At 42.7% G+C, this 24,191-nt stretch overlaps 1 protein-coding gene across 4 annotated transcripts; it reads right to left on the minus strand.

Moving 5' to 3' along the window:
* PRDM1 (PR/SET domain 1) lies at positions 1–23,594 on the minus strand. 4 transcript variants are annotated; one of them, XM_019442990.2, is made up of 7 exons: positions 23,279–23,594; positions 21,393–21,632; positions 14,559–14,678; positions 10,476–10,728; positions 3,966–5,065; positions 3,369–3,497; positions 1–2,993 (listed from the first exon to the last, which is right to left on the minus strand). In XM_019442990.2, the coding sequence occupies exons 1-7, from the start codon at positions 23,318–23,320 to the stop codon at positions 2,421–2,423; spliced, it is 2,457 nt and encodes an 818-aa protein (XP_019298535.2). In that variant the 5' UTR covers positions 23,321–23,594; the 3' UTR covers positions 1–2,420. The 4 variants fall into 4 exon arrangements, with proteins under 4 accessions (XP_019298535.2, XP_019298536.2, XP_019298537.2 ...); XM_019442991.2 differs by lacking the exon at positions 23,279–23,594 and adding an exon at positions 21,918–22,172; XM_019442992.2 differs by lacking the exons at positions 14,559–14,678; positions 21,393–21,632; positions 23,279–23,594 and adding an exon at positions 11,838–11,965.
* Positions 23,595–24,191: the final 597 nt, after the last annotated feature.

The raw sequence follows: 24,191 nt of genomic DNA on the forward strand, positions 1-24,191 counted from the left end.
TAAAACATGAACATTTATATTTAATTTACATTTTGACAATTTGCACATAAATAACAATGTAAACCAGTACGTAAACATAAGATAGTTGGTTGTTCTAGCAAAGTAAAAAGCCAATAACTTTGGTCAGTTTTAACTTTGATTAGAGGAAAAAAAATAAAACCACTGTTGATTGTGGGCTCAACATTCACATGTAAGAGGCCTACGAGGGGAAGTCAAATGGTAAAGAGAATCAAGAAGTCGCAAGCCACACAGGTCTTGGTAAAAATTCCCACAAATAAGAAAGCACAAAAGGGAAAAGAACAAAGGAGCAGAATAGGAAGTATTTGGTGTCAATGTCAGAGTGTGATGCTTTGGTTTACCTACAGTTAAGGACTGTGTTTGTCAAACCCTGATCCATAAAGAAATTGTCAGTTTTGCTACTTACAGGAACAGATCAGTAAGGCTCTTAGGTTTCCCTGGATTATCCTAAATTTGTTGTTCTTTTCTGCAGGTTGTCATTAGTTGCCATCAATAAAAGGCTGAATATATAAACCAGGTTGATTAGTGATGCATCAGTTATTTAGGAAGGAAGGAAATGAAGAGAGAAAAGTTAACAGTGGTAAAGGGAGTAATGGGACTATTTCTGTGACTTGGGTGTGACCGGACTCATAACGTGGCCAAACAAAAATAAAGCCATCTTAGATTGTCCTTATTGGTGAAAAATGAGGACTCTCTCTCCTTGGTTGTTATGCAGTCCCCCGCCTTTGCACCAAGGTTTTCAGGTCTCTTCCAATGGCGAGGGGGTGCCCAAGCTCACCAATGTGATTGTGAGGTCATGTGTGAAGCAAAATCTTAGAAAGGATTGTTTTGTGTTTTTTTTTTTTCTTTTTTGCCCTTAGGAAGCGTAGGTTCTTTTACATGGTTTGGCTCACAATTTAAGTGGTTATAAATATATTATATATACACATGGTATAGTGGTATAAATAGATTTATAAATATACATCATTCTTTGCTACACCTTGAATGCTGACATGTAATCTTTGGGCTTAGCAGAGTAAAAGACAGAATGGCACACATTCTATCTTTCTGGAGCACACTTAGTTTCTCCTCTAGAGTAGCAAATCATTAGATAAGACATCCTTTCCTGCACTACTGGACACACTCAATGAGGTAATTGTTGTGAACAACTTTGCAATGCCCTTTCATCTTAAATTAACCATAAAATGTAAAAAGACAAATACTGAGGAAAATCTGAGTTTTACAGAAAAAAAAATACAATTGATGTGTTAGGACTAGGAACATGCATTGCCTGCTTTTACCCTAAGACAACAAGAATACCCGTTTTTCGGTTTTTGTTTTTTAAGTGTGGCCTGAGCCTATCTACCTCAAATCCTTCCTGGTAGAGCACCATGTTTGTGCAATTTTGACATAACAACAACAACAAAAAACCCAGTAACAACACCCAGACTCAAGCCCCCAAACCTCAAACATACGAAACCACCTGTGCTTTGGGAACATTTTGCAGTGGTTTGAAACATGGCATTTTGTCTTCTTCACATTTTCAGATAATACACTGGGATGCAGAAGTCATGTGACCACTCTGAATGGTCACATGACTTTGGGGTGGGGTGTCCCTGCATTTTGGAGAGGGAGACGGGTCGGCAAAGCCTTGTCTCCTTTCTGGTAAATCCCTGGCTAGGGAAGAAAAAAAAAATCTGAACTACCTACGGAAGCACACAAGATTCCCTTTCTTGTTTCTTCTAAGTTATTGTTGGGTAATTCTGCACACGTTCCCCCCAAGGTATACAATGCTGTTCAAATGACAGATCTTATGAATTAACACATCAACTGTCTAACTTTGGCAATACCAAACCTCGTTTTCAAACTGTTATCACAAAGGGAGGTCAACTGAAATAATGTATTTCTTTACCAAATCTTAAGTACTTAGACGGATGTGCAGAAATTATCTACAAAGAATGGCCACAAGACAAAACTCTAACATTTATAACTCAAATTACAAGGAATTTTTCCAGTCATTGTAAACTTTTTTAATTATTGCTTTTTGAACGATAAACTGTATAATAAATTATGAAGGATTATCATTGAAAAAATAATTATGGCTAGGCAATAGTCTTAGCAATGGGAAGGCTATGCAAACATATCCACACAAATAGTCAAAATACACAGGTTCAAATATATAGATGGGGTGTAAATAAGTATATATAATATGTATATATATATTGTCTTTGCCTCATTTATGCCCTGAGATTTCCATAACTTTGGAGTTCCTTCTTTTATTCCAGAGAGGTGAGGGGAAACCATCTGCTGTCAGGAGAGCTTTGCAGCACTGGAATTATGTACAAGCATCTGCTACAGGCACCCTGACTTGCCAAGTCATAAGTTACGAAACAAAACAAAACACTTGTTGTTTTCTGAAAATCTTAAGGATCCATTGGTTCTACTGTTTCCTGTTTGACCTTTACAGGCCCCAGAGGTAGTGGGTTGCTGTGAGCCAACTTCATGAGGGACGGGTCTGATGACTCATAAAGGCTACACCCTGAGAGGAGTCCACTCCCCATGTTTCTTTGCAAAGACACTTTCAGGCCAGTCTCTTCTTTCTCTTTCCTGACCATGGCCAGAATTTCTTTCTCCACCACAGAGGTCACATCGATGTTGTCCTCCACGTCCTCGAGCCGGTCGGCGTTGTCACTGATGTCAAACTTCTCGATTTCTTCGTTGATCCGGGTCAGGTCCTCCAAAGGAATCCCCGTGGCCGGGGCCACAGGACAGTTCCCCTTCAGGTGGACCTTGAGGCTGCAGAGATGGATGTAGCTCTTGTGGCAGTGGGCACACTTGTGGGGCCGCTCCCGGGTGTGTAGGCGCTTGTGGAGTTTCAGGTGCACAAACTGGGTGAACTTGGCAGGGCACACCTTGCACTGGTACGGCTTCTCTCCAGAGTGGAGTCGCAGGTGGGTCTTGAGATTGCTGGTGCTGCTAAATCGCTTGTGGCAAACCTACAGTGTGGGGAAGAGGGCAGAGACGGGAAGACCAGAAGATTAAGAGCTGCCAATGGGAAGGGCAAGCTCACATACCAACGCCCAGCAACCTGTGAGGCGAGAAGCCTCCCTGTGGCACCTACGGTGTGGCATTAAGCAAACAGGGAGATGTGGGCACACTGCACACCAGGAGGCGTTGACTCCCCTGCCATTTTCCACCCACTGGAAGCTGGCTGTGTCACCATCTCGGCTCATCAGCAGATGCAAGGCTGTAGGCCGGTGGCAAGGCAGAATTCTCGTGTTGCTTTAAACTGCAGGCTATATGACAAAGGGTGGGCACGCCTCAGACACCTCCTACAGAGCTTAATGCTTCTACCAAGAGACACTGCCCACCTGGCATTCGTGTGGCTTCTCTCCCGTGTGTACCAGGTAGTGTTTCTGCAGGTGGGCCAGCTGAGTAAAGCCCTTGTTGCAAGTCTGGCATTTGAAAGGCCGTTCTCCGCTGTGCACTCTGAGGTGGACCTGGAAAGAAGCCACGTGGGTTAGCCGTGCTCTGCGTTGGCCAGAAGACCTCACATGTCTGCTCAAGGACTCGGGCATTTATAATGCAAACATCTTAAGAAAACCATCAGGATAAAGCTTAAGCCCAACAAGCAGAGCCCCGAGGTTTTCTGAACGCTCTGTTTTGTTTGAACGAAAGGAACAAAAGTCACGGGCCAGCAGGACTCTATAAACTGATCTTCCAGCCCAAACCCCACGGTCTCATTATTCTGAGGAAAGTCAGCCGAAGAGATGTAACCAGGTCAAAGCCACACAGCCAGCGATGGCAAAAGCAAACTAAACCACCCCCCGCCCCACGGGCTATTCCCGGCCCGGGTCTCCAACTGTTGAAAACGCAAAGCGAGCAAAGCACAGGGGCGCGGGGGCGCAGGCGGGCGCACCTGGACGGCGCAGGCGCACTAGCGGGCAGCCCGACGCCGCAAGGCCTACCTTCAGGTTGGAGAGCTGGCCGAACGTCTTGGCGCAAACGTTGCATTCATATTTAATCTTGCCGTTCTGCTTTTTAAGGGGGTAGGGCAGCGTCTTGTAGCCCGTCATATTTCTTTTGTTTTTAATGAGATTCATGGCTTCGTCACTGCCGGGGGCCGCCAGCGCCGCTGAGGTAGCTTTGGGCTGCACCACGTGCTCCGCCGAGGCGGCCGTGCCCGCCGTGGGCGACCCGCTGGTGGGGCTGCTCGCCCTGTCCTTCATGCTGGCGGCCGCCCCGGGGAGGGAGAAGGCACTGTGCGGCGCCGGGACGAGCACCTCGCGCGCGTGGTCGGGCTGCAGCGGCCTGCGGGCTCCGTCCGAGGGCAGCGAGCTGGGCAGGGAGGCCGGGCTGAGCAGGGGGTGCGGCAGGCTGCCGCCGCCCAGGAGGCTGCTGTAGACGGGGTAGAGCCGGGGGAAGAGGCCCAGGTTGCCCACGCCGCCCATGTTGCCCATGGCGCCCAGGCCGTTGCAATTCACGCCGTAGGGGGGCAGAAGGTACTTGGAGTAGTGGGCGTTGTAGGAGGGGATGAAGGCCGGGGGCAGGTGCGGGGCCGGCGCGTACCCCGGGTAGGAGCCCAAGCCTTCCGGGCCGTAGGGGGCGTTCAAGTAGGCGTACGAGTCCCGGTGTTCCGGAGGGCAGGGCGCCAGGGGCGACACCGTGTTCCCCGGGCTGCTGTGCGGGCTGCAGCTTTTGAGGCTTTGGTCGGGGCTGCTTCTCGCCGAGGGGCTCGGGGTCGTGGAGGACGGGATGGGGGAGTGAGTGATGTAGGTCGGCCTCTCCATCCCATAGGCTTTCAAAAAGTTCTCCGGCAGAGGGGCCCGGAGCGGGTAAACGACCCGAGGGTAGAAGGGCATTTCGGGGCTCCCGTTTTTTCGGAAGTCGTCCGCGTCCTTTTCTGGGGCGAGGGGGGAAATGTTGGAGCGGTAGCAGTCCTTTCCTTTGGAGGGGTTCGAGTCCAGTTTCAGGATCTCCTTCACGCTGTACTCTCTCTTTGGGACATTCTTGGGGCACAGTTCATTTTTCTCGGTGCTCGGCTGCTTTGGATGGCTCTGTGTTTGTGCTGAAATAAAGAACCGACGGTTACTCAGAAGGTTAGAACTGAAGTGAATTTCCAAAGCTGCGCTCTCCCTGGAGAAAACCTGAGTGCCAGCTGGCCACAAGCGAGAGACACCTGGCTTCTCAACGCCCTTTCATTCTAGAGGGCCCGGGGCCACTTGCTTACACACACCACTCGGTTTCCTTCTCGGCAGAGTGGGGACAGTGGCAGCATCTCAAATGAAGAGCACCGTCTGGATTTTTCTGTTTCTACTAGTAAAAACCGTATGATGGCAAAGTGCTGTTCAAGCTAGAATAGGAGAGCTTCCATTAAAATGGGGGTGGAAAAATCCTGGGGTGGGGGTGTCAGAGGCTAATAAAAGTCATTCTGATGTTCACAGTATACGGAAAGGAAATCAGCACACCCTGCGAACTAGATGTGAAAGATTAAGACTCATTTCAAGTAACAAGCAGTCATCAGTTTTCGCCTCGATTCTTGTTTAATACGAATTTGATAAAACCCTGTTCAAACTGCCTGTGCCAAATAGATTAGCAATGTGGATGCCACCCTTTCCCCTCCGATTTGCTGACCGCACAGGAACTGCACCAAGGTTCTGTCTGGTCTAACCAGGCTCCCAGCAGTGCTGTCCCCTGGAATCACAAGGCGTGACCTACTCTTCTCTGCCAAACCACAACAGGCACTTCCCGAGCCAGTTCAATTACTTAGAGCACCAAAGAAAACAGGCAGCTAAGATGAAAGCATTTATTCTATATTATTACTCGGTAAATACACTACTTAGGAACAGCAGCAATGAGGACAGTTCCAGACTCTTCGGGCCATCGCCAGCCCTGCCCCTCCGAATACACTGAACAAACGATGCCTTTGGGAAAACACCAGTGAGAGCAGGGAACACCAAAAACAACCCGTTCAGCCTTCCCTGGAAATCAAAAGTAAAACTTAACGCTCCTTCGCTGGAACTCTGGTTATCAGAGGGGCGATCATTCCAACCGAATAGCTGCCCCATGAGTAGGAGTAGGTTGAAGGCATGAACCCTCCCATGTGTGAGGATGCTCTGGGAGGCAGGAGAGCTCTTGGCCTCTGCATCCTAAGAGGACAGGTTTGGGGGACCATGCGGAAGCCTCTGTAAAAGTATCATTCGTCGTCGCCTTAAAAAAAAAAAAAGTTTCCGTTTGATTTCACTGAGAAAGCACTCCAGGCCTGATATCTGATAGGTCTAGAAATGAACTCTGTGGAAGTCCAGACTCTGAACTTTTCAAATCCATTCTCTGGGCTGACAGACTTGAGGGATTCGATTCCAGTGTGAGAGGCCCTCGGAGAATGTTATCTCCTGCTAGCTGTTATCAGTTACTCCAGGGTGAGCCAGCAGCCCCAGAATAAACACAGCCAGGACACTATCAGGGAAGATGCTGATGGGGGCAGTGATGGAGAGCTTGTTGAGGGAGAGGGATTTCTGAAGCCACTAAACCAAAATAAATAACCCCTTATCGGGCCAATATCAGTCTTTCAGTGAGGCCCAGCAGGCAGGAAGTTCAAATTGTCACTTTTGTTTTTTAAAGCTGAAATGGTAAAGGAAGAGAGACAACGAAGTTGGAAAACTGATAGGCGAGGCATCTCACAGCCACAGGAAGGAATTTTATGGAGGTGAAAAAGAACAATTTGAAGGCACCCACGTAGGACCACATTTAAAAAAAGATGTCACCCTACTAAAATGAACATACAGAAACGTCACCGTCCTGTTTCTGCCATTTTTATGTGGCACATTACACCTGAGTCTCATAATGTTTCCGGTGGCTTCAATACTCTCTTGGTTCTAAAATTCAACAAATTAAAACCATAAGCAAGAAGCGGGAGTCCATCAGTAGCACTGTCCTCATATATTTAGTCAGGTGTTCTCACTAGCCACCCCGATAATTCAGTTATTAAACTGAAAACAGAGGGGCGCCTGGGTGGCTCAGTCGGTTGAGCGTCCGACTTCAGCTCGGGTCATTATCTCACAGTCCGTGAGTTCGAGCCCCGTGTCGGGCTCTGTGCTGACAGCTCAGAGCCTGGCGCCTGTTTCAGATTCTGTGTCTCCCTCTCTCTCTGACCCTCCCCTGTTCATGCTCTGTCTCTCTCTGTCTCAAAAATAAATAAACATTAAAAAAATTTTTTTTTAATAAATAAATAAATAAATAAACTGAAAACAGAGCTAATGATTAGGCCGAATGATAGGAAAATCAGAATTTATCATTTTCTATGCAAAATACTTATTAGCACAGGGCCTGGCCTAGAGTAAAATCACAGTAGATGTCTGCCTTTATAGAAATCAATTTGTATCTTCTTCCAAAACAATATCCAGAGGGAAATGTTAGTCCCCTAAGATGTTCTAAGGTGGAAGTCATGGAGCATATCTCTGTGAAGGTACATTTTAAAAAATCATCCTTCAGCAGCTGAGTAATCAGTAGAGCTGGTGTCATTTCTGACTCTCCCACTCAGCAGCAGCTTGAGTTAACATGAAGAAGAAAATCAAGATCTGTTTTTGTTCTTAAATCTTAAATGGCTGTAGGCGGACGGAGTCATTTCAAGAGTGAACTGCTTCTGAAGGCTCTGAATGGCTTAATTATGCCGACTCACATTTTCGATCTATAATAAGAACCCCCAAGACTACAAGAAAGAACCTAGAAGTTCTGCAGTAGGCAAAACAAAGTCTGTTTTCAACTGAAACTGAGAAAGCAGATTAACATTTAGAAGTCTATAATTTGGTCAACTGTTTTCTAGATGGGTTGGTTAGATACATAGGAAAAAAATACCAAAAAACTTGGGAGGGGTTAAGAGTTAAATTTAATAGTTTCTACTCTTTTAGTTTTAAAAAACGCCAATTTGTGATTTCTGGCTACTTATTATTTTTTTTTACCTCCGTTTAATTAGAATCTCTTCTCAAAATTCTCCCATTGGAACCATCACTGCCATTTAAAGTCCTCACGGAGATTGTGGCACAGACCTCTTATTGTGCTTGAAGCATGGAAACCCAACACAACTCACTTGAAGACACAATCTACCTATTAGGCCTGATGAAATAGTGGAAATTTTCCTGATCAGAGGCTCAATCATCAGCTACACCACACCTAGGACAACTGGTTTCACAATCTGCAGCAGGAGTCTTGGCTTAATGTGACTGGTTATTGTTCACTCTCATTCTTGACTAAGAATCCTGGACAAGGAAAGGGTATCTGAAAATGTTAAACCTCCATTTAGAAAAATTTCTGCACAGACGAAAAGGGACATTTGTGGGAATGAAAGTGTCATTTCGCGGTATACACACAAGTTGCTCTGTACACAAAGAGTTAAGCACTTGAATTTTAGATACTGTGAAAAGCCTTTCATCAGGGAATAAAAATGCAGGGCCTTTGCAACCACACAGGGTGAAGGATGTATGTGAGAAAGCTTCTTCATGGTTGGGGCAAAGTCACTGGGGTGGGTCACTTCAAACAGAGTTACTGTTTAAGAAAAAGAAGAAGAAGAAGAAAAAAAAAAAACCACCAAGGTCTTTCTCTGAATCCATGAATGATTAAGATCAAGGAGTATAAGGAGACCATCAAGAAGTGACTTGCCATGCTGAGAAAGTCAAGAGTAAGCAGCACACCTTCCTCACATCTTCTCTAGTGAGAGAAGCTGCTAGAATAGAAGTTGTCTTTTACCACCAGGCCGTGGGGAGTGGCCCAAACAGCTGAATGGCTCCTGGGGTGCTCAGCACATGTGACAGACTCTTGGGAGCTCTGAAGAGACATGAGGGAAAAGAACGGACACCTTTCATCAGGACCTGATTCCCCCCTCATGCTCAGGTTGGAAGCCGTCTTGTTTCCAATGAGTCCAAGACCTTTTCCTGAAGCTCAAGGGTGCAATGATTGTGTGTGTGTGTGTGTATGGGGGAGGGGGGGGGCGGTTTGGGACCACGAATGCAAACCTAAAAGGTGATCCTATGAGGGAGGTTGGTAAGTTTTTACAGCCCCACCTTTTCAGAAAGCGACAAACACAGTATTGAGATCCTAGGGAGATCAAGTAAACTAGACAGTGTGGGATGAGCACCAAATAGCTATAGAATTGGCTTGCACCTGACTAGGATAGGTAATTGGTTTGTTAACAGGTCCCAAAATTAAAGTCAAAATTCAAAATTCTAATTTATGTTAAAATTAACATTCATTCCAAATGTTTCAAAGGTGAAAACGTGAACTAAAGTAATTCAGCCTTCAGATAAAGCAACTGAGACCTCATTATCAATAGTTGGTCTATCTGGGGAATGCTTTGTACTATTCTTGTAACTCTCCTGTAAGTTTGAAATAATATCAAATCAAATAGTTACAAAAATTTCAGAATTTAGATGCCAAAACTTTAATCCAGAAGGATTTAATGTTAAAAACTTCCTTAAAACTTAGCAGTCTGACTGAGAACATACAACCATAATTACAACAGATTGGAGTTTTATGGCAATTCTTAAATTGTTCCTAGAGATCACTTGAGAATGACTAAAATGAGGTAGCCCTTTCCAGAGAGGTTAGGACATTAACTATAGTCAAATAAAAAAGTAAAAGCTTATAAACCTAAGGAACTGAGAATTTGTTAAAATAAAGTGATAGGGGTGCCTGGGTGGCATAGTCAGCTGAATGTCCGGCTCAGGTCATGATCTCATAATTTGTGGGTTTGAGCCCCGAGTCAGGCTCTGTACTGACAGTGTGGAGCCTGCTTGGGGTTCTCTCCCTGCCCCTCCCCTATTTGTGCCTTTTCTCTCTCTTTCAAAGTAAATAAGTAAACTTTAAAATAAATTTAAAAGGTTTTAAAAAAATTAAAAATAAAGTGATAGGTGGCTACTGTAATACGGATCAGGAGATTAGATAATTAGGATTAGGTTTCTGCCATAAGGAAGGAAGGTATGATATAAAATATTTAGAGTTATCCATTTAGAAGAATATTTTTAAAATTGTTTTTCCAGAGACAATCCTGGATGTTCTACATCAGACCGTGAGTTGATAACCAAATGTACATCTCTATAATATTTCAACACACATTTTAGGCACCAACAAATCACCACAAACAAGGGCTATCCCTTAAAGACTAGGCATGTCAGGACCAATCCCTTTTATACTACTACCTGCCCCCTTTTGGAAGGATTAGAATTGGATATATATTTCTTCCTCCAATTTTCTGAATTAAACACTCAAAATAGCTTTTAATAGTTTACATGGTCAAGTTTCATAATGGAGAATAGGGACTCAAAAAAAATTGTTTTCCCTTTTCCTAGTCCCTTGTTTAAGCCACCTACTTGGCCCAACAAATGAAGCCATATAATTAAACAACATGTTATTAGCTCATAGGGGCAGAACTGACATTACCGGCATTTTTTATTTTACTTTATTTTTTTGTTCTATAATCCACTTACTGAGATTCATCATTGTCAGCTCTCCGGGATAAGGGTAGTGAAGCCTTTCTGCAAAGTCCCGACAATACCACACAAGAAGCTCCTGGTTGGCAGGGATGGGCTTAATGGTGTAGAAATAGATGTTCATCCCGTTCTGACACGCAGCCAGATTTTGCTCCCGGGCAGAGTGCGCCGGATTCACATAGCGCATCCAGTTGCTTTTCTCCTCATTGAAGCCATCGATGAAGTGGTGAAGCTCCCCTCTGGAATAGATCTGTCCAAATGAAAAGACAGACGTGTGAAAGAAAGTCAGCCCCAAAGCAATGGAAAGCTTCCCCGGCACCCTGAAGAACAAACACAGCAAGTACGGAGTGTGCTTTCTCGTTCCCTGTGGCCCAGTTAGAAAAAAGAATGAAATCGGTTTAGCCAGAGTAGTCTTGAATCAGCATAAGTAAGGGCAGAAACCGGTAAGGCACACTTTGTCAGTTACCTTTTCCATTTCAGTTTTATCGTCTTTTCATGTTTGGGGAAAAACAACAGAAGAATGAAACACAACATTTCATTTAAGGAGCCGCCTCAGGCGGACCAAACCGCCAGAGAGTATTACTTTTGCTACAGCCGTGAATGGCAAATGGGCGATGCTACTAACTTTAGTTCCGATTATGCTGACTTTTAATGCTTTGAGTCACTGGGTAGAAGACCAAGTCAACTGAATACGTCAAACTGAGTCTCTCAGCTTTTTCTATGGCCTCTGTACTTGCCGTTTCCTACACCCCCGCCCAAGGCTTAAACTATGCAAACATCCTCCACCCCCAAGCCTCCAAGTCCAGAAGTAACACTTGTTCATATGAATACTTGGAACCTTGCCTTTTTGTGGAAACACTGGGTGGGGCAAAGGTGAACTTCACCTGCCATAACAAAGTGAGCACCGGGACAGAAGCCAGAATTTGACAGTCTACTGAGAAGTCACTTTTCCTCTTGATAAACATGTTCGGCCTTGCGCTTGTCTCTCAAGCCAAAGGAGAGGAGAGGGAACCCTCTTATCTGAAGGGTGGTTGGCTAAAACACCACCCACAGGGCCACAGGCACGCGTTTTTCAAAAAAGAACAGGAATAAGCTATGTTGTTCTTGAAAGGCAACGCATAACGAAGAATTCAAAGTTTGCCCCATAGTACCACTCCTTTCTGGTTAACACACGCACTCAGGCTCCTCAGTGAAAAGGCAGAGGTAAGAAGAGGAAAAATTAAAACCTACAGTCTTGCTGAAACTACTTTATAAACAAACTCCTTCCCCTTCCACAGAAAGCTTTTCTCTCCCTCTTTTCAAGATGGACCATTTTTTCTTCAGTCTTAAGAAATTTCCTTATACATCTATAATCAATACCTGGTTATCTGCAACTTGTAGTCCTCGCGTAGTAGGGCACTGTTCATAGCAGAAATTTTGCTCTAACCGGACAGCAGGTTATTGCTTTGTTCCTAGTCACATACTGACTATGATAGTCTATAAATCGTTTCTGTATTTCACTCAAACGTTATCAGAAACAAAAAGGAACTCTGTCCCTTTAACACAGGCAGTAAACACCAGAATCACTTTCTTTTAAGAGTAACTTCCTGTAAATTGTGAAGGGGGAAATACATGTGGCTTCATCAAAGCAGCTTGTGAGAGCTTTTGCGGTGTGTTTTGTTAAGAGAAAATGGAACAAGGCTGGGTGAATTCTGCTATCAAGAGGGGTTTTCAAGTTTGTTTACTCTGATGTGCAAACTTCCAGGAACATGGGGTTCCATCGCTCTGCACTCTTCGCTGGGCGGAGACTGCTTTCTAAAGCTACGGGTATGAGATTCCAGTCAGCCATCCATGGACTACAATTTACTGTTATCCTCATTTAAAAGACAGAAATGTCAATGCCATGAAGTCATGCACACACACACTCGAAAATAAAATAATGCATACGTCAAATGAACACTGCTCTCTCTTACCTCACTACATTGCCATATATTATCAGGAAGATTAAAAATGTGCTGACTCATAGTACAGTTACAAGAAATGTCACTCACTGGTTTCTCAACTTGAACATCCCTACTCTTCTTTGCCTGTGTAATCTGGATGGAAGTTTTTCTTTCCTTACAACAGATGTTCATATTCCTGCCAGCAAAATCAGGATGCTTTTAACAACATGTGGGGAGTTTTCTCCTACAATATCCTTTGTATGTGAAAGACTGATTCAAATAAATCCTCCCAAGGAAAGCATTTCAGTTACTTATAGTGAGCCTTTAATGAACCAGAGAATTGGGACAGAGACAGGAGGTTCTTAGGTATTTCTTGCCTTTTTAAAAAAATGACCACACATCATTAAGTCTTATGCTGGCATGTGTTAATTCAGACCTTTGACTCCAAGAATTACACACTTCTGTGGCTCATTTCTGAGAAAATTTTATCGGCAAGAAAGGCAAAAATGCACTCACTGACATTTTGCCCATTAGAAGTCACGAAGTAAATATATTTGAAGCATGTGTAATTATTTTTTTAAAGATTTTTTTTAAGTTTATTTGAGAGACAGACAGACAGACAGACACAATGAGAGCTCACGCTTGTGAATGAGTGGGGGAGGGGCAGAAAGAGAAGGAGAGCGAGAATCCCAAGCAGGCTCTGCACTGTCAGTGCAGAGCCCGATGTGGGGTTCAATCTCTCGAACTGTGAGATCGTGACCTAAGCTGAAATCAAAAGTCAGTCCCTCTAATGACTGAGCCACCCAGGTGCCCCAAGCATGTGTAAATATTAAATAAAAATTGTGAGCACACAATTCTTTTTTTTTTTTTTAAATCCATACGTGACTAACTTTATTTTTATTTATTTTTTTAATACATGAAATTTACTGTCAAATTGGTTTCCATACAACACCCAGTGCTCATCCCAAAAGGTGCCCTCCTCAATACCCATCACCCAGCCTGCCCTCCCTCCCACCCCCATCAACCCTCAGTTTGTTCTGTTTTTAACAGTCTCTTATGTGAGCACACAATTCTTAGCATTTTCTCACGTTTGGAAAATAGCAAAATAAATTTCTAAAAACACAAAACTTCCCGAATTAAAAAAAAAAAAAAAAATCCTGTTTCTATGGAACAGCTTCTGACTGATCCCCAAATGGAAGCCTTTTATAAAGACACTTGTCCAAAAGATATAGGCATCCTCGGTAAATACTGGCCAAAATAAGTATAATCCAGTTTTTGTTGTTATCATGCAGCTGTTTCATAAAAGAATTCAAACCATGGTTCCCCAGTAGTCAGGATCATTTTATGCAAGTATGTATAAAAAAAATTACTTTTAAATTTAATAAGCATATTCTCATTTTCTAATTGAGAAAACTGAATATCCTAGAAATCTACGGGAGGATGGAAAGCAGTCCAATTTTTTTCTCTGTTCCCTTCTAATTCAGAGCCTTTTACTCAAAAATCCATCTAATTAGTTTATCTTTGAAGTCCTTTCTAATCTTGATATTCCAAAGGAAATTGTATGGGCCAGACCTTTATGCTCTCCCATGATTGTAAGCATTTCCCTTATGTTATGGGAGCAATGTGCATACAGTCACATCCAACAGTTTTACGTGTAGATGCATGACTAGTCCTAGTCATCTCCATTCCCCTAGTGGCATCTTCCACGCATCCTTCCTTCCTTAACTGCGTGTATTTTCAAGCTAATTCATTTACGATTACTCTTCCATTCAATTAAAGTTAACTCAGCAAGAAATCAAGAAGGGGTGAAATCTAAGGCTTGGTGACTCATTACTACTTCCTTGCAGAGAAATGCAAATGAACCTACCCTTGAAGCAAGCAGCAAACTGTTTCCTTTCATCACAAAGCTCTAATGAATTGCAAAAATTAAGATTCACATACAGTCCATATCTCCATCCCTAATCACCTACAGGCTGCTTTTCTAGAGCCACATATTTAACCAGTTTCAATCACATTTGCTTACAATGCCCTGCGTCCACAGGGGCCCCAATGTTGTGGTGAGCCCTAGTATAGGCTGAAAAAGGAAGTGACCCAGCAATTCTAGCTCCATTTTTTTCCCTTAATTCTTAAAGAGTCTGAAACAATTTTCTCTACTTACCCGCCAAAAATATTTCCTGTTGGCGTTCTTAGGAACAGTATCATTGGTGTAGATTTCGCCTATTAGAGGTCCAAAACGTGTTCCCTTTGGTATGTATTCTTTACTCACTACTCCAATAACCTATAGGGGGTAAAATATGAGATAATTACTTCAACTGTAAAATATTAACTAACTTTTTCATTGAATTGTCAAGTGGTAGTACAATGAACAATGACAAAATTATGATATGGAGAGCAGATATTAATGGTGCCTACATAATTTTAATAACAAGCTTCATCTTAGGGGGAGGCCATCCTTCAAACTCCCAGATCGTAAGCAAATACCCAACGAAGTGTGAAAATCATGTAAAGGATTATTCTCTGGTGACTGAAGGTCCTTTATTTTTATTATTACTTTTCATGCTAGAAAAACAGAGAAGATAACCATTGTTTTACCTGATTTTAGAATCAGATATTGCAGAATTAGACTGTCAAGAGTAAACTACTTCAGCCTGCTCCTAGTTTCTTATTTCTCCTTCTCCCTCAAACTATAAACATAGCATGCTTGAGGGGAATAAAATAGTTTTAACCTCAGAAACCAAAATAATGCCCTTTGGTTGTTCCACAAAGACCTAAGGAACCAGAAGCAAAACACATTATATGTTTTTTCATTCCAGATGAGGTTTTTCTTTTTTTTCATAGCTTGTAAGTTCTCCTTAATAGAAGAAAGATCGTCCAGTAACTTTGTTCTCCTCTAGCATCTTCTACTCAACAGTGGTCAAAAGTCATCCTTTGAAATGGAATTTATACCGAGGAAAGCTGTGGGTTCTAAGATCCGAGGAAATGACCTTCTCAGACTGGATGTATCACACCAGAGCCTTGCTAAAGAAACATGTTAACTATGCCAGTTCCTCCTTGATCGTAAATTTCTTTAAGGGAGTGAAAAAAAATCACCAACCACGAATCAGGAAGCAATTCATCACTATTCAAAAGAATTCTGTAAGTGGTCCTCTGCAACATTTTGCAGTTACAGTTTTGTTTTGGTTTTTATTCAGTCACTTTCCCATTTTTATTTTTTTCTTGTCCAAAACTGAATACTTTTTACTTACTGAATACCTTACTGACATGGACCAAGAGGGGAGGTAAAAGAGAATATTTATTTCCAGGTTTTATGAAGCCCGGTGGCTCCTGTGTAATTGTGTACCCGCAATGGTAGGTCCCAATATATATGTATCAGTGAATGTTCACAGGGGATTCTCAGATTTTGGTTGTGATGTACGTGGATACCTCAATAAATCTCCATCAAGAATTTAAATCTGTTTAAATGGATATGGAATAAGCACATCTACATGGTTGTAAAGTCCAATCTTTCTCATGTACATTTCTCATCAGTCAATGATTTTTTTTTTTTTTAACAATTTGGTATTCAATATACAAGCCTCAATGGAGCGTACCCAGACTGAAAAGACAGGAAAAAGAAAGATAGAAAGAAAATTTCCTACACCTAACACAAGTTGAAACAAGGTTGTGAGCTAAAGTGTTATTTTTGGTACTTTATGAATTTCTGGCAGAGAGCTGAAAAAAGCAGATGTTCATTTCATCCTCCTCCTCTGCCTTCATTTACATCTATGTGCCCTTTCAATACAGTTCATCGTTATTGGTATTTGTTGGCAGTAAAATGACTGGGGACAGGAGTGCCTCAGAACAGTCTTGAGATAAAAATTTGTACTAAAGCTGAAGAAGACTTACTTATTCAGAGGCTCATTATTTACATTATTGCACCTAATTAATTTGAAAAATTCATGGAATTGACTTCTATGACACGCAAATCATTTGGCATTCACATTTGAGTGATTATTCCATAATATTAAAATGACAAACAGGAAAAACAAATAATGTCATTTGTTGGTGAGCCAATAATTAGTAGTTGATATTTTCAACATATCCACTTTAAAGCAGTAATTTAAAGAAAGGTACTCAACTGGTTCATCAACTTTGTTTTAAATTATAGTCTCTTGAAGACAGTGTCTTGGGAGTCAGAGCTTGATTACCAACAAGTAGCATTATATTGAGGTCAGGTTTTTTCTTCTGAATTGCTCTTTTTTTAACCAATGAGGTCTCTTGCTTCTCATCTATCAATCTTATACTAAGAAAACACACACAGTTTTCTTATTGCCAAAAAACTCGACAGAATCATGTTCCCACAAAACAATTTTCAGAAGACATAGCCACCCAGCACTTACTTGAGTACAAGTATAAGAAAGTCAAGAGGAGGGGCGCCTGGGTGGCTCAGTCGGTTAAGTGTCCGACTTCGGCTCAGGTCATGATCTCATGGTTTGTGAGTTCGAGCCCCGCGTCAGGCTCTGTGCTGACAGCTCGGAGCCTGGAGCCTGCTTCAGATTCTGTGTCTCCCTCTCTCTCTGACCCTCCCCCGTTCATGCTCTGTCTCTCTCTGTCTCAAAAATAAATAAACATTTAAAAAAAAAAAAATTAAAAAAAATAAATAAATAAAAAAAAAAAAAAAAAAAAAAAAAAGAAAGTCAAGAGGACACTATAAGACAGTATTTGCCATTTATAACTTTACAAATGCAATTAAGCAGGAGAGGAGAGAGGAGAACAATTAAAAAGAGGAGGGTCTGTGGAAGAAGAGAGGTCTATGAAAGTTTTCTGATTTAAAAAAGAGCCAAAGAGCCTTCAATATTGGATTATCTTTACAAGTGAGACAGAACCGTATTATTTTAAGTTCCTATTATACAAGAGCTATAGGAAATATATAAACACAAAAGTGGATAAACAGAGACACAAAATCATAGAATTTCAAAGGTTGGAAAGAATTGTATGGCTTATATGCCATCTATATCCATTCCCAGTCCAGCATTTTCATACGGGATAAATATCTTCATCTGAAATCTGTGTCTGAGACATTATTCAAAGAGGACATACAAGCTGCAATTTTAAGATTACAGTACTCGGCTAGGTAACTGTGGAGGGGCAACAGAAACCAAGGTCATTTTTAATGGGAAGTGGAAGACCTAGTCATATTCTCCCTCTGGCCCTAGAAAGATCCAGCTGTGAACCTGAGCCAACAACATTCTATCCTTGGAGCAAGCACGTGATACAGAGGAACCTGGTGTGTGCCTTGGATTTCACAGTGCTAAAAAGACTAATTAAGAATGTGTTCACCTATCTCAAGAAGGAAACTTCACAGGAACTGACCAGGGTCCTAAAGAATTACTACTAGGGGCAGGCTGCTGTGTGCCTCCCATTAACCTATCAGGGACAAGACCCTGGCCTCTACATGTCCTTGCCCCTCTCTTGCCTCCAGCCAAGCTCTTCCATACCATGCATTATGTTGGGGTCCAATCCTTCCACCATTTGGGCAGATCTGTCTCTGTCAGTGGCCTCGGTTACAGGACACACCCTGATGTCTGAGGCTTCCAGACCAAAAAAAAAAAAGGGCTTGTTTTTCATCATACAAAATGAAGATTTCACAACTTAAGATGGGGGTTGCTAAATCAAAGTCTGATATCAAGGAGAATATAAACTTGGTGTTTTTTTTGTTTTTTTAAGCAATTCCTCCTTTAAGGAATATACAGATACACACTCATAGCAGCGGGCTTTAAGCAGAAACCTTATTCAAGTTTAAATGTGGTATGAGCATCATCACCCCAAATTACATTAAGATTATTTAAATTACTAGCTATCTCTCCCCCTCCCCAGATTTGCCCCTATAAAAATGATTTCTTTGATTACAATTCTATTTTGAAGACAAGGATATTCGCATTGAGATAACTAGAACTCTGTAGTGGACTAGGACTTCAGCTTGCAATTCACTTCATTTTTTTAAAAAGGGGGTGGAATGGATGGGAGATGTTTTTGGAAGGTTTCCTCCATAATTATCTTTGTATTAAAGGAAACATGGTACATTGTCTCACAAATAAAAGGCACTATGAAGAAGAGGGAATTGCATGTTATGGAGAGATACTTTTTACAGATGGCTTGAGTTAATAATGGACTTCAATCAAAACAGACATTCAGCGAGTCCCCATCATGGCCTGATGTTTATCACCACATGACTCTGGGAGGTCAGACTCAGAGCCACTGTGCCTCTTGAATACAAGCAAACTCAACACAGGCTACCGCTTCTAAAATATAAATGCTTAAATTGATCTTGCTGTATTCAAGTATTCACAAAAGATTATTTCAGGAGGACAAGGGGAAAATCCCCCTAAAAGAATAACCCATCAGTTAAAAAAAGTTCTAAAAGTTTTGAATAGTAGGTCTATATTTGGCTTCAGTTCTGGAAATAGGAAGTAAGAACAGCCTCATTAAAGGTGCAGAATGATTCTAAACCAAATCTAAAAATGAGGGTCAAGATCAGAAATATGGTTTGTATGTTTTGTTTTTAAACCCAAAGAAAAAAAAAGGTGCTGACACATAGCACAAATTCATAATGAAAAATGGTCTTGTTAAAAAAAAATCCCCCAGTATGTCAGCACAACAGTACATAATGTAACATCTTCTGCTATTTAAATGAAAACATGTAAAGAAGGGCAAGATAAATCAGTGAGATAAAAACCCCACGTAGAAAGCTTTTTTTTTTTTTCCTCTTTCCATGGCTGGTGGGACTGAAAGAACTAACTGAATAATGATAATGTAAACATTTCATCAATCCTGAAGGTTTCTGTTCTAGAACTGTCTGCAGGTATCACACCCTCAATGGCTCAATTCCCCAGGCTTCTTTCACCACCTTAAGGAAACTGTCCTCTCCCAAAAGGGCAAAAAGGAAGAAAGAAACAGAAAAACAGGTACAAATTCCAGAGTGAGTGTAAGACAGTATTACATTTAAGTTGGCTTCCTGGTTGCTTTTATGATTAGGAACGGATGTGGGAAAATAGAATAGAAGGCCCTGATCTCTCATTAGGTTAGTTTTGAAAAGACCCTCTTTAGGGATACAGATACTGCATGAACATACTGAAATAGGAAGTTATACGTTCAGACCAAAAAAAAAAAAAAAAAAAGAACACCAAAGAAGCTTAATAAAGGATTGGGCTGAAAGATGTAAAGGCGATAAATAAAACCACAGTGACACCAAGAGGGGCCAGTGTAGCATAATCAAGAAGCAGTGGCTGGGGAAGTCAAGAGAACTTTGCTCCTAGTCCTGGCTCACGCTTCTCACAATACATCTTAGGTAAGTGACTATCGTTCTGAACCTTGGACTAATAATCTGAGGGCATTCCTTTATTGAGCTATGATTTTAAGCAGAATGATGGAAATTGAAAAACAAGCTAAGAGCTGAACTGACGATAAGAACATTATAGAATTAAAAGCCAAAGATGAACCACAGAATAGAGGTCTTTATTTCAAAACAATGGGCAGGACAGGGCAACACAGCACAAAAATGAGCCCTGAGAACGGACCAATATTTGGTCAAATGTGATATGGGAAAAAACACACTACACCTTTTAAAACCACAGTCAAACCTTAGGTAGCCAAACAAATCCTACATTGATTCCACGGGCCACATCTTATGAGACTTTCAATGAGAAGAGGGTTGCTTTCAGAAAGAGGTATAATTAAGGCTGACCTCTGGGGGTTAAATTTTTGGTAACATTCATGTACAACTACAATTTAAATTTTGCTTTAAAAAAAAATCTGCCTCCATTCTTCCAGCAGGGGGAAAAAAAAAAGGTTAAGCTTTAATGAAACTCAAAGCAGAGTTGCTCTATTTAATTTTAGACAGCTGTGTCTCCCCCTCACCGAAAACACTGAACTCAGACACAAACAGGAAAGAGACAAAGTATTTCCCAAACAGGCTCCCCGACTCCTTCAAATACTGTTCCTTGGGGAAGGAGGAAAGTGATCTGACATGGCTCTAATGAATTGTCCCAGTATCAAATTATGGATTCCTACAGCAAGGAATCACTTCTTTCTGAAGACAGTGACGGAAGTGACAGTAACCTATGGGAGTAGTGGTGGTGGGAAGTCTGTTGGGGGGCTGATTCCCTCAAGCCAGCTCAGCTTATGGACTAGTAAGAACAACTAACTGCAGTAGCTGAATTCTCAAAACCAGAGGTGGTTCTGCAAGTTATTTCACAGCTAAACATCACGCCTCACTATAATCGTTATATAAAAGGGTAAACACAAATCCTTTGCTCATTCCAAGTTTGGGTTTCCAGCCCCTTTGAAACAACAAAGGGTGTACCCACTTCAGAGGCCAGTAAGGAATCGGCCTGCCAGCCCAGCCAGAGCAAAGGAGTTGCCGCAGATAAACACAGTGGTTAGCTCTGAAGTCATCCGGACAGAGGACACTTTTACACGAACCTCTTCTTGGTCTACACCATCACTTCAGTTCATAAACACGTCAAGGTTTTGAGAATAATTTTAGAAACCCAGCTAATAAAGCTGGCTCATTAAAAAGAATAAAGCCATCTCATGACCAAAAGGAGACAAAAGAAACATGAAAAACTTTTTTTTTTCCCCCCTAAGAAAAAGTTTTCTCCCTCAGAAGCTACCGTACAATTGGAGGACCAGGGGTCAGGGAGTCCGGGGGTGGACAGTGGCTTTCTCCAAGGTCACTGTCAATTTCGCCCACCTCCTTCTGCAATGCAGCTTTCCCAAGATGTGTCAACTCACCAAAAGACTGAACTGTTTACTAATTAGTAGGGAGCAGCTGAGAGCTGCAGGAAATGAGGAGGACAGACTTGGGGAAAGAGAAAGCAATGAAAGAAGGGAATTAAGGGATCGATTAAGTATTGATACTTACAGATTCTCACGGATATACGAGGCCACAAGGGCAAGTAGGGAGATTTGGCGTCAGGTGCCAATCTTCTCCAGCAACAAACCAGAGGCTTACCTCTTTGCTGTTCGTGGCATATTTGAAAAGCAGATTCCTTGGTAGAGACGCCTCTGCCTGAACTGAGGTCCCTCCGTCGGCCCCACAGTCCCAGGGGTGGTCGTTCACAATGTATGTACACTTCTCTTCAAAGTCAGCCTCTGTCCACAGAGTCATGTCTGCGTCCTCCATGTCCATTTTCATGGTCCCGGCGGTCACCCCTCGAAACCTCACAGCACTGGAGCTACACTTCGGGGCAGCCTGGAAGAGAAGGGAAAGGCCTTTAATCCCCATTGTCCTGTGGCTCCCTGTGAGAGGCTATGACTAATACAGTAGTCTGAAGACTTTAAAAGCAGATGCAAGAGTGCTTGGTACAGTTGAGTAAGAGCCAAAAAGCCGTATAAAGAAGACTGCCTTGAAGAAGCGAGGTTTTAAAATGCCACTCTTACTTAGTTTTTTAAAAAAAGAAAGACAGACTGTGGCAACCTCATTGGGGAGGGGGGTGGAAAAAAGAAAAGAAACACCTCCAAACAATCCCTGCTTTACCTCTCACAGCAGAAAAATGCTGTGGGCGCTGGGTCCTATGTCCCAGAACGCCTGGGGTCATGGCCGCCAGACCCTCCGCGCTGTGGAAAAGCTGCCTCAGAAAAGTGTCACAAACAAGGAGAGGAAGAGGAAGGAGCTCTGTCTGCCTCTGAATGAAGCTAAAAATGGAAAGCGCGTGTGGGGCAGGAGCGGAACCCAGCCGGCCTTTTCCAAATGGGGAAGACTGAACTTTCCCACCAGCTCCCAACGCAAAACAACTTTCAAAACAACTCGCCGCCCCCCCTCCTCTGCTGCAGCGCTCCCTTTCATCCTCTCACACGGGAGACTGGAAGGGTTGCATCCTGCCAGCATCCCTGAGCTGCAGCTTTTCAGAAATGATTTGGAGCACAGGAAAAAGAGGAGGAGAAATGGGCGAAAGGGGAAAACTCCTGGCAGTTTCCTCTGACTGGTGGGCATCTCACGCCAAATTTTGAAAAAGCAAAACAACAAAGCATAAAAACTCTTCAATAGCATTCCCTGGAGAGAATTCCTTCAGGAGCCCTCAGCTACAAATAGCACTTTCCATTTAAATCTGAAAGTGTACGAATTCCCAGAAGTCACTGATGTGCTTCAGTTTACTGTAACTAAAGTTATAACAAATATAGAAGGCTCCGAGGACAGGCACTGCTTCCATTTGTAAACTGATAAGGATATTCCCGCAAATCCCCCCTTGCACTCAGGAAAAGTGCTTTCCAGAGAGAGAGAGAGGAAAAAAGGTAAACAACTTCTGGAATGTTTTCCCATATAGACAAGGCTTGATTAAAAAAAAAAAAAAAAGTAGGAAAGCGGGTATCATTTCCATGTAAGAACGTGTCCTCCTTAGAATGTAAACACAGCGCTCGGCGGAAGTCCTTCAAGGTGGCTTTCTTTTACATTCTTCTATTTCTTCCCTAAACATGATGCTCTTTTAAAAAGAAGTCAGATGCAAAGTTGTCTTTCCCCTGTTACGACTTAAGCAAACTTGCTTGTTTTCATTTAGTTCCCACATGGACAGTCATGATGGTAAATAAATGTTAAAATCTAGCGAAGTTTAAAAATAAAGCCAACCCGAAGGAGTTATTTGACGGGGGTGGGCAGGAGCCACTACCGAAGTTTCAATGAATTGACAATTATGCCTAGAACTGAAGGGGTTAATGATTCATAAGGAAAAAGTCTTATAAATGTTTGACAGTTCTAAGCGCCCTAAAGCAGAAGCAGTTCTGGTTTCTACTGCGACTACGCCAACAGCAACAGCAACAGCAGCAACAACAACAACAACAACAACAACAACAACAACAATTTCTGATCAATTTCAGGATGAAAAACAAGATCAAGTTCCTTACCAAGGTCGTACCCACACGTTTTTCCAAGCAAATATCCAACATCGGAGATAAGTGTCGCTCATCTCTACACAGTCCACATTTCCTCCGCGTCCCCTGGCGGGCTGAGGACTGACGCGCACCTCGGCGATCCCTCCTTTTGTACGGCCGCCCCGGCGCCCGCGTCCCGGCTCTCTCGGCCGCGGACAGGTGCCGCGCGCTGCTCTGCCTCTCCGCAGCACTGGAGGGCTGAGTGTCACTGCAGCACTTTCAGTCTGTGTTAACCAGACCGGAGGCTCCTTTCCCCTCCCTGCAGCAGATTTCCCATTCGTCTGATTCACTCCCACCAGCTGCTGAAGGGGGGCGTGGCCATACCTGAACTCGCCGGAGCCGCGCAGAGCTCGGCCCAGGGCTTTCCCCCCGGATCGCCAGCCGCCCCGAGCTTCCTCTCTTCGCATGTGAATTTCAACATTTACTTGGAATCTTCTCACTTCCCTTTGAAAGCACTTAACCTCAACGTTCGCTCGGGCTGTATTGTATTCTAAATACTCAGCCCGCCCTCCTTCCTGCCGAGACTTTCTAAGGGGGCGCACATTCCTTAAATTAGGGAAACCTAAAAATTACCTAAAAATTTTGTAGTTCCTCGGCTCGAATCCACACTTTAACGAACGTACACCATTTACCTGAAAAGAGCATGCGAAATTATTTTTCCATGTGATGTAATAAAATGAAGCTGACTAGTCCTCCGGCTCTGGCCCGTGAAATGCACATTTCCCCTCCAAAACTCGTCAGCTTCCATTTCTCCTGCTAACTGAAATACATCCACATTCGGCAGAACTAACTTCCCTCTTTCAACTCTTTAGTAAATAGGGAAATAGGGAAAATTTATAATCCTACAGATGAAAATTTCTTTGCCTTTGCACTCCTCCCCAAACCC

This window comes from Panthera pardus, unplaced genomic scaffold, assembly GCF_024362965.1.
Source record: "Panthera pardus isolate Hobbes unplaced genomic scaffold, ASM2436296v1 HiC_scaffold_17, whole genome shotgun sequence".
Taxonomy (NCBI): domain Eukaryota; kingdom Metazoa; phylum Chordata; class Mammalia; order Carnivora; family Felidae; genus Panthera; species Panthera pardus.